At 37.9% G+C, this 21,835-nt stretch overlaps 1 protein-coding gene across 1 annotated transcript; it reads right to left on the bottom strand.

Moving 5' to 3' along the window:
- Window positions 1–9,210: 9,210 nt before the first annotated feature.
- On the bottom strand, window positions 9,211–16,044 carry LOC117331652 (extensin-like). Its single transcript, XM_033890479.1, has 3 exons — window positions 15,983–16,044; window positions 11,397–12,219; window positions 9,211–9,296 (listed from the first exon to the last, which is right to left on the bottom strand). The coding sequence occupies exons 1-3, from the start codon at window positions 15,994–15,996 to the stop codon at window positions 9,288–9,290; spliced, it is 846 nt and encodes a 281-aa protein (XP_033746370.1). The 5' UTR covers window positions 15,997–16,044; the 3' UTR covers window positions 9,211–9,287.
- Between the last annotated feature and the right edge of the window lie 5,791 nt (window positions 16,045–21,835).

The following is a 21,835-nucleotide window of genomic DNA, read 5'->3' as shown; positions in this document are numbered from 1 at the left end:
ATAAGTTATCACTCGTAACAAATACTTTACCAGGGAACAGGGATGCCTAAAACGTAATCCCTGCGTTAGTACTATATATTTAACACGTCTATCTCATTGCGTTCATACCAACGTAAACGCAATAAAACACCATTCAATGCATATATTTACAACAAACAAATCATTGAAATATACCTTACAGAGAAAATAAAAGTCGGGATGTGTTGTTACGTTGGTAACTACGACCAGAGACATATATCTGTATATATGTCTCTGCTACGACATCCATGGTTGCTAAGATCATATAGTTCCTGTGAATCTATTTTTAGACACTAGTATTGTTAACAAAATTAAAAGAAACAACTCAGTAGTTTTGTTTAATACATTTTACGTTTTCAATTAATTGATATATTCACAACCACAATTTCCGTCTCGGATTAATGAAGGTTGTCAAGCACAGCGGGTTATTGACACAGATTTAGTAGTGACGTGGTCAACTGTTCTATACGCTTCAGCCATTTGTTGTTAGCTTAAAGCCACATACTCCCAAAGAAACATATATCAATGTTTACATTTTGAGCTTTTTTATGGAGGCGTTTACGCCTGCCATATTACAATCACCTACGAGTTGTGACGTCACAATCTCTCACTTTCATTTTGGTTATATTTCCTTTCACAGTTCATTTTGTAGTTTCTTTCGGTTCATATATGATGTAGTTGAACTATATATACATTTATGAAAACTATCAAGACTACAAATAAAGTGCTATTACATGAAAAAAGGTATATTCAGTATAAATTTCTCTTCGGCGGAAGCCCGGAATTTGAGACCTCTGGTGGTAATTTCTGTAACTAGGGGTAATGATTCGCTTATTAGTCCAAGTATGAGGCACGTCATTGTAGTCCGTCATTCAAAGTATATATGCACAGAAATGTATTAACTATGCTGATAATGTTGTGAACATTTCAGGAACTATTTTGAATAAACAATAAGAATAATGTCTTGTAAATATCTACACCTGCATCGATTTTTGCAAATCTATATCGAAAATACTGATTGAAGGGAGATAACTGCGATATTCTGACGTTACTTTACAGAACAGAGGACACTTGTTTAACTACTAGGAATAAAGACGGCATAACAACCAAGCGCAAACAAATTCCCGATTTTCATAATACCCTCCGGGTTTTGGCTAACAACATTTCTTTTGTTTACAACTTGGTAGTTTGTTCACGAGATTTTATGAGATTTGGTCCGATATTTAGCGATCACGTGTTCCGTCTGTTTACGTGAGCGAGCACTCTGTCAAAATGGAGGCACGTGGACACGGGCTTCACACGAAGCATCAAAGTGTGATGATTGTCGCTAGAAATTAATACCTATCATTATGAATTAAAGGCAAGTTGCTTACAAAGTTTAAATCTGTTTGTTGACCCACTGAAATAAGCGTTTGTTTATTTAGGACGAAACTGTTTACGATAAGTTGTTCAAGCCTGGCCAGACCACAAAATCACAATATCTACTGCGATTATAGTCCGAATTTTCTGACGATCTTGCTATATACTATATGCAGACTTTAATCAGCTTTAGGGCGATATCAACACCAGAACCCTTCGGATTACTGCGATAACTGATCGAAGTCCCTGTATTTCAAATCTATGAATCGGTAGACCTGCGTGATGGAATTCGATCGTTTATTTTTTAAAACTAAGAAAACTGGCACATATCTGTCGTGGTGGTCATTTGTGCTGTACCTTCCCCGACAGAGACAATATACAGAATCTGGATTTTTGTGATAAGGTTTACTGCAGTAGCTACTCGCACTCGTAATATATATGAAAATGCTAAATTATTATTGAACCAGCTTGTCTTATTTATATATTATTCAGCTCACGATTCAACCTTTTCAAATGTTTTCATGTAATATATATATATACATTTGTATGCACCAAGCTGTGAAATGTTTGTATTACATAGAATATTTAAACAATACAAAGTAATTGTAGATTAAGTTATTAACAAAATGTATACCAATTGCATTTTAACGTATTAGTAAAACTTTTTGTTGTTTTCATGTAATATAACTTTTTGTTGTTTTCATGTAAAATGATAAATACACGTATATCTATTGGCAATCGATATACAATCCATATAATATAAGACTTTCTCAAATATCAATATTCCCCATAACTTACAAAATAAATCTATATTTGCTTTTGAAATTTCATTAAAAATGTTTGATTTTCATGTCACGAACAAATCCCTTAAAATGATCATCAATCTCCTTATTGGTCTCCAGAAAGTGTGAAAATAAATGAAACTTTTTTGTCAATAATTCTATTCATTATGAATTCATGTATAACCATTTAGGTTTTTTCCAATGTTGACCTTTAAAACTATATATATATACAAGCAACAATCTGTGGGATGTCAAATATGGAAGGCTATAGCTGTTTCAGGATAAATTGCCAAAAATGCTTATAAGTACTGTTTCTTATCACTGATCACATATATTGGGTTTTTGACTATTATGTGTTATTGCTACTTAAGTGTGAATTTTTTCGGCTTAAGTGATAATGTATTTCTTTGTACTTATGTGCAACAGACATCACGAGAGTTTAATTCTCCTACATATAATATTGACTCCTACAAAAAGAAGTTGAGTGATCATGATTGGTTGACTACGAGAGGCATTTTATCAAATCTCATATTTACCATACTGATTGCTCATGATCATATTTCATCCGGCCTAGTAAACTCTAGAAAAAACATCTTAATTTATGAAAGTAGCTAACTCCTTTAATGTATGTGTAAAAATTAAGTATATATATACGTGTATATCGTACAAAACATCAAACTTCTAATATGGTAGATATGAAACATACATTTAGGCTGACTGCCTGATAATATACAATTTGTACAGAGTTTACAATCCTTTGACATTCAGCTCATAATATACACCATTATAATTTGATCTGTCGTCATGCGTCGGTCTTCTTCTTAAGACCAAGATATCGCAGAATGGTGTACAAAAGATTCTTAAGCTGTTTTTATCAAAATTGTTAATTTCATGGCCCCCTATGTGTCGTATTCTCCCTGGGGAGAGGATACATTTTACTATAGTTTATGTAGGAAACTCATCACACATATTTTAGCATAATTTGTTTCATTTTCATTGGAAATTGGTTAGCACGTGGTTAGGGCAAACTTTTCTCAATGATATATTGTCAGAGAATGTCAAGGCCAACGACTTGTTATGGGTTCGAATGTCAAAAATAAAAATCTTATATTGATTATTTTTTTCATTTCGTATGAAAGAACATAGTCCACTGAAACAGAATGTGCATATTTTATTGTCATCAGATAAAAATATGGCAGAAAGATATGGCACTTGGAAAAGAATCATAAAGCTATTTTCTCCAGCCAAAATTAAAAAATAATCCAAAATTGCAGAATAAAGGTTTCTGCTCTTTTATCTATAATATACACATGAAGGCTTGATGTTTGGCGCATAGATAACGTATGGCTGGCTACAAATGTTATACTTATATTTGACCTTGACCTTCATTCAAGGTCACGGGGGTCAAATGATGAAGAAAATTCAAAGTTCTTTCAAAATTATTAATTTGGGTCACATTTTAAAGAATCAGCCCTTTTAAAGGTGTGTGCAATGTATCAAGGTCAAATAATCCAAATGACGCAGATATGGCACTTTTAAAAAGAAATTCCTACCAAAATGAAAAAAATGACCCAAAACTGCACATACACACGAAGGCTAGATATTTGGCAAACAGATACATGTAACATGTGTGACTGGCTACAAATATTGAGTTTATCTCTCTGACCTTGACCTTCATTCACATTTTAAAGAACCGGCTCTTATGAAGGTGTGTGCGAAGTTTCAAGGGCAAATTATTAAAAATGATGCAGACATGCCCTTTAAAGAATGTTTTCTTGCCAAAATCAAAAATTATCCATAAATTGCAATTCAATTGTTGGCTCAAAAGGGATCAATTTGGCTCAATTGACAGAAATAACTAAGCAATCGATATAGCTCATACTTGACTGGTAGCATCCTTTTGGGTAGGGATTCAAAATTGTAAAAATGGTGGGGTTGACCCCCGGGGGCAGGGTCAAAAGGGGTCAATTGGTTTCTCTGAAACTAAGTTATGGATATAACTCACATTGGTATGGTAGCAATCCCTATGGGGTTGTACCCAAAGTCAATTTCATTTCATGGATTAATTGCACAATTTGGTATAAAACCTACATTCGTATGGTAGCATGGTTATGGGGTGGGTATTCAAAATTTTACGAATGTTGGGGTTAACCTCCCGGGGGCTGAAGGATGGGACCAAAATAGGTCAATTTCGCTAAATTGACATTTTTAGAATAACAATAAACCAATGTACATGTACCCATATAAAATGCTTATGATATATTGACAAATAAACTTAAGCATCATTCTTGTTTCATATCTCATAAAACCAGGTGAGCGATACAGGCCCTCTGGGCCTCTTGTTTTATCTGTGAAACCATTCAGATCCCAACTCCATAATCTTGCTGGACACCAAGAGATGAACACAATCCTGATTTAAAAATTAGCCCAGGGTTCTTTCCCCACCCCAAGGGCCTTATACAATCATATTGAATTGATATCAAATATGAAAGTTTTCTTCAATATTTTGTATGTAAAACGCTGTATATTTATATACAGTACCTATAGCTACTAGGCTATTATCTACATCTTGGTGGTAAATTAAAAAGCAACAAATCACAAATCACAGTTTATTGTTAATATTGCCATTGGATCTATTAAAATAGATGGAATTGATATAATTTTGAAATAATTGTCCTTAAAAATGAGGTCTTTGTTGAAAAAAAAGTGTAATAACTTTTAAAAGCCGTCAATCTAATTTTGATATTATTCTAAGATCAAAATAGAAAGGAATAAACAATTTTGTTTACAAGATATTGAAAAACATTGCACACTTTCAACAAAAAAGTAGCAGACACTCCCTGTATTTTCAATACATATCGTGTATTGTTATAACTTATCGAAATGCATATCATATTGTTTCGACATTTCTAATACCCAGGCCTATAAAATATAAGTTTGTTTTAAACACATAAATGCAAATTTTGAACTACTTAAGTATAAAAGATGGTTTAAAGTATGAATGTTAATGACATGTACCTAAGTAGAAGTTGATTTGAAAAAAATTTAAATGTTCGACTTTTTAAGTAAAGGTTTGATTGAAATAAGAAATGTTTAACTACTTTTAGAAGTAGGTTTGCAACTTTTAAGATGGTTAAAACCATTATGTACATCGGAACAGTCTAAACCATTACATTCATCAGGACTGTGAAAACCATTATGTCCGGTTGGTTTGACACACTTAAGTGGAAATGTTTAGTCATGTTGATATCAGTTTAATCTGTATTCTTGCTTTATTTCAAATATCTCCTTTTACATCTGACTAACGCCTCCTACAGTACTTTCAGTACTTTGATTCAGTTTTCGGACTTGATACATACCTAACAGATTATCGTGAATCAGAAACTGAAAGAAAATGTGTATTTATGAAAGCATACGGGGAATTCCCAAAAATAATAACTGTGGCTGCCGGGCCAAGTTTCTTTGAAAATTAGTCCCACAATGCAACTGCGGACAGATTCTGCCAAAAAAAAAGACGCAAACGGGAGTGTAATCGGCAAAACCCAAGTATTTTTTTAGGAAAGGAAATGATTCGTTGGAACTTAGTGAGAGAAGAAAAGGGAATAGACTCGAATTCCGATTTTGCCGGACGTCTATTGGATTACTGGTTAGCTTTTGAACATTGTCAACTTCACCAATGTGTAGTTTATGTGGAGTGCACGTTGTTATAGCCTCGTTCTCGGCTCCATGACAAATCTCGCGATAAATAAAAATGCGGCGAGTTATTTTTATACACTGATGTCTCAAGGACTCCCCCGGTCAAGCGTCCAGGCCAGTGGTCATTTTAATGTTAGGAGAGCTTGAATGAGCATCTTGGATTGTCATTAATACATGTGTGCAACTAGAATTTTAGGTTGTTTGGGAGTATGTGGCTTTAACTCGTGGAGAAGTTAAATATTCAATCAATTCCGCAATCTTCAGTTTAGTGTTTGACAAAATACTCACTTGGCATTAGCTTTTTGTACAGAGATCGTCGAGTAACAGGAGAAAACGCTAAATTGCGTTAATCAGTCCTTTGAATGTGGCAACGTCACAAAGAGACGACGTAATGATTATGTTACCGATTCCCGCGCTTATTTTCCCGCTGAGCCATTTCTTCACTGCCTTTACGCTAATTTTAACGCAGTCAGAGTTTACTCTAGAAGGAAGAGAAGTAAATATATGTTGTTGGAGGGAAACTTGTGCCGTGAAGGATTTTCCGCAGTGACAGCATTGGTGTTGGATACCATCATACTTCTTGACATGTCGTGCCAGCGATGATTCCAATTGTACGTGTTCGTACAGCCGTGGCATCGTCTTCACGAAGGAGATTTGATGAAGCCATCTGTAAAGTAAATACAACAAAGTCGATGCTTTAAACTGCTTACAGTCGTGACCTTCTTTGCCACAGACAGTCGTGACCTTCTTTGCCACAGACAGTCGTGACCTTCTTTCCCACAGACAGTCGTGACCTTCTTTGCCACAGACAGTACTCTTCCCACAGACAGTCGTGTCCCCTGGGCAACACAGAAAATGTGATAGTAAATGTGTAATTTAAGGTGTTCTCTTTAAAGATTTAACGTGCTTAAAAGGAAATTTTTATCATTCGCAAACACTTTTCGAGCATTATGCCTGATTGAAAGCAATACAGTTATTAGAGAAATGACATTTTCACCATGCTCGTTTGGTAATTTTGTCGATCTAGCAAATGTTGTGGAAGGCACAGCATACATTCAATCTGATGACGTCTAGAGATACCTTAGACATCCCTGGGTTCCGTGGTATAATATTTACTACGAGTGATACCTTAGACATCCCTGGGTTCCGTGGTATAATATTTACTACGAGTGATACCTTAGACATCCCTGGGTTCCGTGGTATAATATTTACTACGAGAGATACCTTAGACATCCCTGGGTTCCGTGGTATAATATTTACTACGAGTGATACCTTAATTAAACAACAACATACTAAAAATAATTCCTCACCTCTGTCACATCTGTGCCGCTTCGGAGCCGTGCCCCCAAATGTGGCGGTGTACGCGGTGAACTAACAAATAAATAATTGTGTTGTAGCCCTCTTAGGAAATTAGTACTTGTGTAATAGCTACTGACGTTAAGATTTTAACAGTTTCGAGAAATGCTGATTGTTGAAGTCTACGAGAAAGTTTTATGATTGACATGCTGATTGCGTTAAGATACTTCTGTTATAACGTTTAGTACGGTCAGTATTTGTCAACATCACTTGGTTTCCAGGTTCACCATCCGCTCTTTCTTCACTTATTCTTTCAAATCTGTATTTTTGTTCCTATTGCTGCCTCGTTTTGGAGTTAGATAACGGTTCTGTTAATACGTTGATATTTCTTGTTGTTTCTGATCGCTCAGTATCAAATGTGTTATTATTTATTGGTTTAATTACACAATTAAATGTTTCTGTAGGAAACATTAGGGATTTATTTTAGATAAAGGTAGTCCTGATTGTGTTTTAAAGGAGAGGTATGACGTCTTTCTATGGTCATTTGTCTCGTGCCGTATATAGCTATTGCTGAATTATAAATGTCTACCAGGATTTATTGTTTATTTTCATGTTATTCGGCTGTCGTTTTGGTTTGATCTTCTTTATATTGTGTCATATTCTTATTAAGTATGTGCTATTTATTTTTATTTTTTTTTTTTTCAAATGAGTTACATAGACCTACATTCAAGGTCGCGGGTCAAATATGCTAAAATATTTAACCGACTTTGTGTATATGACCAGAGTCCCAAAGACCTGATATTGGGTCCGTAGTATGTTTGGGTGAAGGATTACCAAGTTTGTTCGAATGAATGACCTCGGCTTACATTCATGGGCACAGAGGTAAACTGTGTTAACATGCTTAAACAACGATTTATTGATGACCAAGAGGCACAGAGATCTGGAATTTAGCTAGTACGATCGAATGAAGGGCTGCAATCTATTTAGATGAATAAGCTAAGTCTACTCTGTTATTTGAATAAAATGGTTTAATCAGCTTTGTATCTGCATACATAACTTATATCAACTTCAAAGTTGCATAAGAAGCAGGTGAGCGATACAGGCCCATTGGACATCTTGGTTTATCTTACTGGAAGGTTGCTGTATTCAATAGTACGCTGGTCTAACATTTCAGGTGTTCATGACTTACGAGATGTTTCCATCTTTGAAGTCACCACAATTACTCTTTGTATAATTGCTGAATTTGTGCTGGATGTTTAATTTATTACTAATATTTGTCTTCATTTTTGTTTTATTTTTTTGTTGTTGCTTTTTTTGTCCCGCCTCTCATTCACACACTCTATAGTGCTTGTAAGTCGTTTAGTGAACCATTGGGAAAAACATAATTCTGATGTATTAAGTCATTTTTATCTGTATAACTAATATAGTTAATATTTTCTGTCCTATTTTCTCCTTTTTATTAACTCTTATCCATTAGAAACGCTATGTGCATGAATCAATACCATAGATACAAGTTATACTTATACAAGATTATGGTTATACAAGATAATAAATACAGTTGAAAATATCACAACCAATTTAAAGACATATTGCGATATTTTACATCTCAGAATGAATACTAAATAGTACATTTTGAATCATAAATAACGCAAATGACTCACCGATTATCTCAAACTTGCACATTGACCTTATGACTTAACGCTGAGTTAAATGATGATTTCGGTTTCCCTAGTGCGTGCATTTAACAGTAACATCTAAGTACAATGATAAAATGCTGCAAAACATGATATAGAACCTGCATTCGAAGTGTAGATCTTTGCGTGTTTAATGTTTCCGATTAGTAGATATATAAGATAATGTATTGGATAAAACATCTCTTATAATCAATTTCAATTTCAATTTCTTTATTAACTGTGGGCCATATTGCCCATTAGCAAATGTTATAATATACAAAGTCGTAATATACGTGAACAGCAATAGAAATTACAGATACTGTTGGAAGTTCTCGTGTAGGCGTGTTTGTCGCCTATTGATGTCAGATTATGAACCACAAGACATGTTTAGTGCTATGAATTTTATTGCATCAAGTTGTTCCTGCTACGGATACATTCTTCGTGGCTGTCTGCTCGCCCAGATCTACATTACCTGTAAAAAAGATGAAAGTCGCTGTGATATTGTCATAAAAATAGTGTTTCATTTTCATTTATAGTTAATGCAATGCAGTGTTATTTTACCCGTTGGAGCGAACCCCAAGGACAAACGTCGTTTTAACCCGTTACCTACATACAGGAATGTGATATACATAGATCCGCACACTAAACTCTGATAACTAATGTGTTAAATGCGATGTCCTTATCACACATCTCGCTCAGCTGTCCACAACAAAAGAGATCACAATTTATCCTCCAACTGGCATCCGCATTGCCGTAATACACCCACCATATATATTTTGGCTGTACTCGGCGCGGTGGCAGAAAACAGCTGTATTAATTCGAATGACCTACTTCTAACTGAAACAACGAAATGAGAATATATTTGGAACATAATTTATTCCGTTTCACTTCAAATGCTTATTTATGATTATCATGACTGTTGCAGGATAAATAGAATACACCGTCAGTGTTGTAAAATATCAGCTGTATTTTTGGCTCGGGAGAGAAAGGCAAAAATCTGTCTTTACCCTCACCAAAATACAGCTTATATTTTAAGACAATGGCGGTGTATTCTCAGTGTATTTGTAAATTACAGTTTCGTAGAGTAATCCGATAAATAAATAAACTAGCTTTATCTTACAGGCACATTTGGGGTAAGTACCAGTTATACGGTTGAGACATTTCTACCATATACTTTATTATTCCACTTCCGGATCATTCCTATATATATCGATATATGAACTTCCGGTCTTCTGATTGGTTAAGATTTCGAAAATTTTCTAGGGTGCTTTATATCACTTGATCTATTGCCTATGTCATCAGGAATCGCAACGACGTCATACCGCTGTGTCCACGATGTACAGACTAAAACTAGATATGTAACCGTGTCGGAGACTGTTACGTTTTCCCACCCATTAAAACATTCATGATCAATGTATTAATGATTTGTCCGGCAAAAAATTCTTAATGCTTAGTACCAATGCATGCTATTCTTTTGTCGAGTAATTATGATTTAAAGATGAGAAAATTGATCGATGCGTCGACTGAAGAACGGAAGTAGGTTTATATTTCAGAGCGGTATGCAAGGGGGCAATCTGATTGATCGACACCTTTGTAAACAATACTATATATCGAGCAATCAATAGCCTACTTCCGTTCACAGGTTACACCTTGTTGATATAGTAAGAGTAGGGGCTGACATTTTGTTTCTATAAATACTAACAGGAAGCAGACGCCTGTGATCCCGATGCTGCCGACTCAAATATGTGGTAGAAACAGGTCACACAACTCATGGTTGTTGGATATAGTATAGATTTTTTCACCCTAGTTAGCTATTTTTTTAGTAACAAAACAATAGCTAAAAATCGTGTCTTTTGTACCTTTAAAAAATAACGAACTCAGTGAAATAAATAGCATATACAATAACCACTGTTTTGGTATAACCTCTATTTATCAATTGGCTAGCGACTAGTTATTTGTTCCTCGACGTACCAAGGCATGCATGTTGTGGTCGCCGGTATTCAATCATTGAACTAGAAATAGAGGATATCTAACAGTGTATTCAATAATACTAAATATATTTCACCCGTGTGGCTAATGTTTTGTTATTTGGTATTACTGAAGATACTGTTGGATATTATGTTTATTACGTTTTATAACAAAAAATATACCGAGGCAGTTCAATCTCTCCCGGAATTCATTGGGTCCCCTGGCAACTGCTCACAAATGTACGTCAAATCGTGACGGTATAATATGTATCCTATCTTGCATTATGACGTCATATAACGTAACGAGAGCTATATGCATATCTTAATTTTCCTCATTGTCGTTTGTAAGCTGTGTTTTGATTGGTCAAATCAGAAAAAAAATGATATTTTTCACTTTTCACTTGTGAAAAATATCGCTATTTCACTGGTAAAAATGTTATTAAATATTATATAAAAAACTGCGCATTTAAAAAAAATTCGTTGGTTTATCAAACGAAAGTCGTGCAGTGCATTCACTAGACACCGGATAGGATGTGTGTACTTTATATAAATTACATAATGCAATAGCTTTAGATTTCGATACCTGAAGTTATATAAGATCTTACCGAATGTTGTTTGGGCAATGCGCTGTATCCGTCTTGGTTCAAACTGGTAAAGATCCCACTGTTACTGCTCGTGTCTCCTAATGAAACACTGAACGCATTACTACTGACAGAACTGCCCCCTGACGATATCTGTGGCTGATTCCAGGTTGACCATGGGTTTGAGTACCTTATCGTAGGTCTGTATGTTATCGGTTGCCAGGGTTTGTGTGTTATCGGTTGCCAGGGTTTGTATGTTATCGGTTGCCAGGGTTTGTGTGCTATCGGTTTCCAGGGTTTGTATTTCATCGGCTTCCAGGGTGTCGGTGGTGGCTTCCAGGGTGTCGGTGGTGGCTTCCAGGGTGTCGGTGGTGGCGGCTTCCATTTTTTGGGTATTGACGGCTTCCATATTTTGGGTTGTGGCGGCTTCAAATATTTGGGAGGTGACGGCTTCCATATTTTGGGTGGTGGCGGCGGCTTCCAGGATGTTGGAGGTGACGGCTTCCGGAGTGTGGGTGGTTGACTCGAACGCTTACGTGGTGCATTTATATAGGATTGAGGTGACGAGAGGAGCCAGGGTGAGCCCGAATCTTGTGAGGCCCAGGATATGGAAGACACAGACGGATCCTGGTATGAAACCTGTGTAGATGTATACGGATCGGCTGAGAACGATGCCCAACTGGAATCAAACGATTGGTATGGCGATGTCGCTAATCCATAAAGTTGTCCAGGTACGAATAGTTGAGAGTCAGGGGCATCATACGAAGTGGAGTACTCTGGTGAACTCCACGTGGCCATGCTTCCGGCCAGACATCCCATCAACACCAACGCCACAAACATCATGTCACTGTTAAAGTAATACATTAATTATGAATAGTATTAACAATCCAATATAACGTCGATCTGGTTTATCAAATTATAACCAAATATGAATATATCAACATGGCAACATTTCACAATTATTGTAATAATTCAACATATGAAAAGTTTTTTGATTCTTAAATGAAACGAGATAAATATGAACAGAGTTACAGGATAGTAATGTATGGTTACAAGGTGATACGGACCGCTTCATCTAAAGGCTAGATAGTTGTTCGTTTATGGAATAAGGACATATTTAATAATACTTTCTTCCTTACAAACAAGCATGAGCAAATACATTTATTGACATCAGCAGGCCAACATGCCCGAATTTCCGTGAAAGGTTATATTTCACGTTTATGCCCTGCGTTGATAAGTATCATAAAAGGTAGATACAACCAGTGGTTACATAGAGGTTACACCAGTGGTTATTGTAGTGGTTACATAGAGGTTACACAACGAGTGGTTATTGTATATGGTAGTGTATATATAGAGGTTACACCAGTGGTTATTGTATATGGTAGTGTATATATAGAGGTTACAATACCGGTGGTCATTGTATATGGTAGTGGTTACATAGAGGTTACACAACGAGTGGTTGTTGTATATAGTAGTGGTTACATAGAGGTTACACAACGACTGGTGGTTGTATATGGTAGTGTATATATAGAGGTTACACAACGACTGGTGGTTGTATATGGTAGTGTATATATAGAGGTTACACCGGTGGTTATTGTATATGGTAGTGTATATATAGAGGTTACACCGGTGGTTATTGTATATGGTAGTGTATATATAGAGGTTACACAACGAGTGGTTATTGTATATGGTAGTGTATATATAGAGGTTACACAACGAGTGGTTATTGTATATGGTAGTGTATATATAGAGGTTACACAACGAGCGGTTATTGTATATGGTAGTGTATATATAGAGGTTACACAAGTGGTTATTGTATATGGTAGTGTGTGTATATAGAGGTTACACCGGTGGTTATTGTATATGGTAGTGTAATTGTGTATGGTAGTGTGTGTATATAGAGTTTACACCAGTGGTTATTGTATATGGTAGTGTATATATAGAGGTTACACAACGAGTGGTTATTGTATATGGTAGTGTAATTGTATATGGTAGTGTGTGTATATAGAGTTTACACCAGTGGTTATTGTATATGGTAGTGTATATATAGAGGTTACACAACGAGTGGTTATTGTATATGGTAGTGTATATATAGAGGTTACACCAGTGGTTATTGTATATGGTAGTGTATATATAGAGGTTACACAAGTGGTTATTGTATATGGTAGTGTATATATAGAGGTTACACCAGTGGTTATTGTATATGGTAGTGTATATATAGAGGTTACACCAGTGGTTATTGTATATGGTAGTGTGTGTGTATATAGAGGTTACACCAGTGGTTATTGTATATGGTAGTGTATATATAGAGGTTACACCAGTGGTTATTGTATATGGTAGTGTGTGTATATAGAGGTTACACCAGTGGTTATTGTATATGGTAGTGTATATATAGAGGTTACACCAGTGGTTATTGTATATGGTAGTGTGTGTATATAGAGGTTACACCAGTGGTTATTGTATATGGTAGTGTGTATATATAGAGGTTACACAAGTGGTTATTGTATATGGTAGTGTGTGTATATAGAGTTTACACCAGTGGTTATTGTATATGGTAGTGTGTGTATATAGAGGTTACACCAGTGGTTATTGTATATGGTAGTGTATATATAGAGGTTACACAAGTGGTTATTGTACAAAATGTATATGGTAGTGTGTGTATATAGAGTTTACACCAGTGGTTATTGTATATGGTAGTGTATATATAGAGGTTACACCAGTGGTTATTGTATATGGTAGTGTATATATAGAGGTTACACAACGAGTGGTTATTGTATATGGTAGTGTATATATAGAGGTTACACAACGAGTGGTTATTGTATATGGTAGTGTATATATAGAGGTTACACCAGTGGTTATTGTATATGGTAGTGTGTGTATATAGAGGTTACACCAGTGGTTATTGTATATGGTATATACAGTGTATAGAGGTTACACAACCGGTGGTTCATGTATATGGTATTTCTTACACTCGAGTTAGGTAATTTTTCGAAGGTTACAAAAATGATGAGCTTTGGAAATATAACTAACTAGAGTAAAAGAGATACCATATACAACAACCACGAGTTTGTGTGACCTGTTTCTAACACAATATGATAGCTATCCTGAGGATGAATGTACCTGTTTTGTGTCAACGTGTGTTCTATCAGATAGAGGTGTAAGTATACTAAAGTGAAATACTGCAAACTTATATGCAAAACTGACAATTTCTACCACAATATTAGTGGGTGTTATTCAACTCCAAGGACAATAATCATTGCAACTGTTGAATAACATTCAGTTGATACAACACGTAGAATTAACCCTAAATGCGTTTTGATTGGTTGACACGTTGACCTTGACTATTTTCTAAATTACATGGTTCAATGCGTTTTGATTAGCTAACAGTTGAAAGCAACTTAACGAGTTGGTCCTGGAAATAATAACACACAAAAGGAGTTCGCAGTTTTTTTAACGTATTTTTAAAAAACATGTTTCCATCAATCTATTGCCTTGAAAAAAATAAGCTTGCTTAATATTTGTTATGATTTGTAGTACATTATAATAGTTCAATACATTTCCGAAACGATCGGGAGTGTAGATACTCGTTAATCGGGACTGTTGATACCTGTTAATCGGAAGTGTAGATACTCGTTAATCGGGAGTGTATATACTCGATAATCGGACGTGTAGATACTCGTTAATCGGCACTGTTGATACTCGTTAATTGGCACTGTGGATACTCGTTATTCATCACTGTCGATACTCGTTAATTGGCACTGTGGATACTCGTTATTCATCACTGTTGATACTCGTTAATCGGCACTGTAGATACTCGTTAATCGGCACTGTTGATACTCGTTAATCGGCACTGTTGATACTCGTTAATCGGCACTGTTGAAACTCGTTAATTGGCACTGTGGATACCTGTTAATCGGCACTGTGGATACCCGTTAATCGGGAGTGTAGATACTCGTTAATCGGCACTGTTGATACTCGTTAATCGGGAGTGTAGATACTCGTTAATCGGCACTGTTGATACTCGTTAATCGGCACTGTGGATACCCGTTAATCGAGACAATGCTATGGTGCTTCAAACACTGAAATGGTTTTAATGCAAGTTTACAGACGGGTTTTTCAAACAAACAAAAATGTATATAAGGACTGTACAAACACGTCCCTGTATTTTTTTTTTAAAATTAATCCCGTGTTTAGAGAAAATCTCATTTTTCACGTTTTATGGCGAGGAATATTGTTGCAGCCCTTCTAGAAAAAAAGCAAGTAACTATGTATGGTATCTTACATGGGTGACTTAAACTTTATCTTATGAAACCAATAAGTTAATTAAGAAATTAATATAACGGACTGGTTCTCTAAGAATCCTCTTTTAGAAAATGCTAAAATCAGTGAGTTGTACATGTGAACAATTACAGGTGTAATAAATTGTTATTGTTAAAAGCCAATTAGGAACTGTTAAAACTGTGTCGGTTAGTATTAAACGTATCAACCATTTCAATATCTGAAGAAGATTGCCCATCATTCTAATGTATATAAAGCTATTTTACTACCAATTAAATGTCAATGTTTAGAGAATAGATTAAGTTTCGGTCTAAATATCATAGCAATCTTACCTTAACAGCTCCATGGTGTGCAAGAACTGGTGTTGTCGAAATGTTCTCCAGAATCAATAGGCATTGGCTCCTTTTATAATGTCTGGACATAGAACGTACACCATCAATTACCCAAACCTACGTAATAGTATGGCATCCATCACTTTTTGCCAAACAATTTTTATGGAACATTGCGGAAAAGCAATTAAAGACCACCTCGAAAACGATCTATATCCTTGCCGTTGTTGAGATATAATTCAATTCATCACAATCAAAAAGCGATGCATTTTAGTTTTACACTGCATGCGGAATTTATAATGCGTGACGTCCGCATATCCAGTGACGCGCAAAAATTCTATAAGTGCTTGATATATTATGAAAGATGTAAAAAAAAAAAAAAAAAAAAACAATATTATGATCAGACAAGGCAGCGACCAATAATATTTTTAGACAAAGCAGTGACCAATATCATAATCAGACACGGTAGTGACCAATATCATAATCAGGCAAGGCAGTGACCAATATCATAATCAGACACGGCAGTGACCAATATCATAATCAGGCAAGGCAGTGACCAATATCATAATCAGACACGGCAGTGACCAATATCATAATCAGGCAAGGCAGTGACCAATATCATAATCAGACAAAGCAGTGACCAATATCATAATCAGGCAAAGCAGTGACCAATATCGTAATCAGACACGGCAGTGACCAATATCATAATCAGACACGGTAGTGACCAATATCATAATCAGGCAAAGCAGTGACCAATATTATAACCAGACAAGGCAGTCACCAATATTATAACCAGACAAGGCAGTCACCAATATCATAATCAGACACGGCAGTGACCAATATCATAATCAGACACGGTAGTGACCAATATCATAATCAGGCAAAGCAGTGACCAATATTATAACCAGACAAGGCAGTCACCAATATCATAACCAGACAAGGCGGTCACCAATATTATAACCAGACAAGGCAGTCACCAATATTATAACCAGACAAGGCAGTCACCAATATCATAACCAGACAAGGCAGTCACCAATATCATAACCAGACAAGGCAGTCACCAATATCATAACCAGACAAGGCAGTCACCAATATCATAACCAGACAAGGCAGTCACCAATATCATAACCAGACAAGGCAGTCACCAATATCATAACCAGACAAGGCAGTCACCAATATTATAACCAGACAAGGCAGTCACCAATATCATAACCAGACAAGGCAGTCACCAATATTATAACCAGACAAGGCAGTCACCAATATTATAACCAGACAAGGTTTGGTTTGGTTTATTTTGTTTAACGTCCCATTAACAGCTAAGGTCATTTAAGGACGGCCTCCCGTGCGTGCGATATGCATGTTTGTGGTGAGTGCGTATGTGTGTTTTGGGAGGCTGCGGTATGTTCGTGTTAAGTCTCCTTGTGATAGGCCGGAACTTTTGCCGATTTATAGTGCTACCTCACTGAAGCATACTGCCGAAGACATCCAGCAGCACACCCCACCCGGTCACATTATACTGACAACGGGCGAACTAGTCGTCCCACTCCGTGTATGCTGAGCGCTAAGCAGGAGCAGCAACTACCATTTTTAAAGACTGGTATGTCTCGGCCAGGGGACAGAACCCAAAGCCTTCCTCACGGGGGCGAACGCTCAACTAAAGGCCAAAAGTGAGGCATTGTCAAGGGAGACGTTATGAAGAAGAAAGTTGTTAAGAAAGAAGAGAAAAGATAAGATCCCAAATGTAGTCGCCTCTTACGATCATGCAATGGGGGCAGCAGGTACAATTCTTACGCCCTACCTGCCAGACAAGGCAGCGACCAATATCATTATTAGAAAAGGCAGTCACCAATATTATAACCAGACAAGGCAGTCACCAATATTATAACCAGACAAGGACGTCACCAATATTATAACCAGACAAGGCAGTCACCAATATCATAACCAGACAAGGCAGTCACCAATATCATAACCAGACAAGGCAGTCACCAATATCATAACCAGACAAGGACGTCACCAATATTATAACCAGACAAGGCAGTCACCAATATTATAACCAGACAAGGCAGTCACCAATATCATAACCAGACAAGGACGTCACCAATATTATAACCAGACAAGGCAGTCACCAATATCATAACCAGACAAGGCAGTCACCAATATCATAACCAGACAAGGCAGTCACCAATATCATAACCAGACAAGGCAGTCACCAATATCATAACCAGACAAGGCAGTCACCAATATCATAACCAGACAAGGCAGTGACCAATATTATAACCAGACAAGGCAGTCACCAATATCATAACCAGACAAGGACGTCACCAATATCATAACCAGACAAGGCAGTCACCAATATCATACCAGACAAGGCAGTCACCAATATCATAACCAGACAAGGCAGTCACCAATATTATAACCAGACAAGGCAGTCACCAATATCATAACCAGACAAGGCAGTCACCAATATCATAACAAGACAAGGCAGTCACCAATATCATAACCAGACAAGGCAGTCACCAATATCATAACCAGACAAGGCAGTCACCAATATTATAACCAGACAAGGCAGTCACCAATATCATAACCAGACAAGGCAGTCACCAATATTATAACCAGACAAGGCAGTCACCAATATTATAACCAGACAAGGTTTGGTTTGGTTTATTTTGTTTAACGTCCCATTAACAGCTAAGGTCATTTAAGGACGGCCTCCCGTGCGTGCGATATGCATGTTTGTGGTGAGTGCGTATGTGTGTTTTGGGAGGCTGCGGTATGTTCGTGTTAAGTCTCCTTGTGATAGGCCGGAACTTTTGCCGATTTATAGTGCTACCTCACTGAAGCATACTGCCGAAGACATCCAGCAGCACACCCCACCCGGTCACATTATACTGACAACGGGCGAACTAGTCGTCCCACTCCGTGTATGCTGAGCGCTAAGCAGGAGCAGCAACTACCATTTTTAAAGACTGGTATGTCTCGGCCAGGGGACAGAACCCAAAGCCTTCCTCACGGGGGCGAACGCTCAACTAAAGGCCAAAAGTGAGGCATTGTCAAGGGAGACGTTATGAAGAAGAAAGTTGTTAAGAAAGAAGAGAAAAGATAAGATCCCAAATGTAGTCGCCTCTTACGATCATGCAATGGGGGCAGCAGGTACAATTCTTACGCCCTACCTGCCAGACAAGGCAGCGACCAATATCATTATTAGAAAAGGCAGTCACCAATATTATAACCAGACAAGGCCGTCACCAATATTATAACCAGACAAGGCAGTCACCAATATTATAACCAGACAAGGCAGTCACCAATATCATAACCAGACAAGGCAGTCACCAATATCATAACCAGACAAGGCAGTCACCAATATCATAACCAGACAAGGACGTCACCAATATTATAACCAGACAAGGCAGTCACCAATATTATAACCAGACAAGGCAGTCACCAATATCATAACCAGACAAGGACGTCACCAATATTATAACCAGACAAGGCAGTCACCAATATCATAACCAGACAAGGCAGTCACCAATATCATAACCAGACAAGGCAGTCACCAATATCATAACCAGACAAGGCAGTCACCAATATCATAACCAGACAAGGCAGTCACCAATATCATAACCAGACAAGGCAGTCACCAATATCATAACCAGACAAGGCAGTGACCAATATTATAACCAGACAAGGCAGTCACCAATATCATAACCAGACAAGGACGTCACCAATATCATAACCAGACAAGGCAGTCACCAATATCATAACCAGACAAGGCAGTCACCAATATCATAACCAGACAAGGCAGTCACCAATATTATAACCAGACAAGGCAGTCACCAATATCATAACCAGACAAGGCAGTCACCAATATCATAACGAGACAAGGCATTGTTATAATAAAAAAGGCAGCGATCACTTTTGTTATCATTTTAAAAAATCCGATACAATTTACGGAAGCAGTATGCTAATTTTGGTTTTAGAATGACATAGACTTTGTGTGGTGATGCATTATAAGTTGTAAGTATGTAATAGGTATTATCAACAAATATTAAAGGCAAATACCACTTCTACTTCTATGGCGATAGTTAGGCCGGGTACAAAGAAGAAGCGTAACTGACCACCTTCGCCTTTAACCATTACTGACCTGTCCGTAAATAATAATTGGCTTTGTACTAACTTCACATACTGCTGATGCTATGGATTACCACGGGTATAAGGCTTACAGGTGTTTAGTATTTTGATAGAGAGATAAGCGGTTTAAAACAAATTTCATCCATCAAAAGGAACACATTAATGTCGTCAAATGCTGGTGATATCATTATTGTTTTTAGCGAAAATAAATACATATGTCGTTTACAAAAGGGCCATTCCTTGGTTCTTGATCATTCCTTATAAAGAGATATGTGGTTTCATGTGGGGAAATGTAAACAAACCTGTGTTTCCTCTGGAACCTGTTTGAATTACATACTTTCAAGAATCTACTTCATAATATACATATACTAGTAGAAAACATAAACGGAAGTTTATTTTCAATAGTTATTATTTTACCTGATTCTTTGATGATGTGTTCATGGTGTGGGTTCTCGAATGTGTGTAACACCCCTGGCATCAGTAACGTGTGTGTAACACCCCTGGCATCAGTAGCGTGTGTGTAACACCCCTGGCATCAGTAGCGTGTGTGTAACACCCCTGGCATCAGTAGCGTGTGTGCCCACCCCTGGCATCAGTAGCGTGTGTGTAACACCCCTTGCATCAGTAGCGTGTGTGTAACAACCCTGGCGTCAGTAGCGTGTGTGTAACACCCCTGGCATCAGTAGCGTGTGTGTAACACCCCTGGCATCAGTAGCGTGTGTGTAACACCCCTGGCATCAGTAGCGTGTGTGTAACACCCCTGGCATCAGTAACGTGTGTGTAACACCCCTGGCATCAGTAACGTGTGTGTAACACCCCTGGCATCAGTAACGTGTGTGTAACACCCCTGGCATCAGTAGCGTGTGTGTAACACCCCTGGCATCAGTAGCGTGTGTGCCCACCCCTGGCATCAGTAGCGTGTTTGCCCACCCCTGGCATCAGTAGCGTGTGTGCCCACCCCTGGCATCAGTAGCGTGTGTGTAACATCCCTGGCATCAGTAGCGTGTGTGTAACACCCCTGGCATCAGTAGCGTGTGTGTAACACCCCTGGCATCAGTAGCGTGTGTGTAACACCCCTGGCATCAGTAGCGTGTGTGTAACACCCCTGGCATCAGTAACGTGTGTAACACCCCTGGCATCAGTAGCGCGTGTGCCCACCCCTGGCATCAGTAACGTGTGTGTAACACCCCTGGCATCAGTAGCGCGTGTGCCCACCCCTGGCATCAGTAGCGTGTGTGCCCACCCCTGGCATCAGTAGCGTGTGTGCCCACCCCTGGCATCAGTAACGTGTGTGTAACACCCCTGGCATCAGTAGCGTGTGTGCCCACCCCTGGCATCAGTAACGTGTGTGTAACACCCCTGGCATCAGTAGCGTGTGTGTAACACCCCTGGCATCAGTAGCGTGTGTGTAACACCCCTGGCATCAGTAGCGTGTGTGTAACACCCCTGGCATCAGTAGCGTGTGTGTAACAACCCTGGCATCAGTAACGTGTGTGTAACACCTCTGGCATCAGTAACGTGTGTGTAACACCCCTGGCATCAGTAGCGTGTGTGTAACACCCCTGGCATCAGTAGCGTGTGTGTAACACCCCTGGCATCAGTAGCGTGTGTGTAACACCCCTGGCATCAGTAGCGTGTGTGTAACACTCCTGACATCAGTAACGTGTGTGTAACACCCCTGGCATCAGTAACGTGTGTGTAACACCCCTGGTATCAGTAGTGTGTGTG

Source organism: Pecten maximus, chromosome 7 (assembly GCF_902652985.1).
Source record: "Pecten maximus chromosome 7, xPecMax1.1, whole genome shotgun sequence".
Lineage (NCBI taxonomy): Eukaryota > Metazoa > Mollusca > Bivalvia > Pectinida > Pectinidae > Pecten > Pecten maximus.
This window is presented reverse-complemented; position numbering and strand designations above follow the sequence as displayed.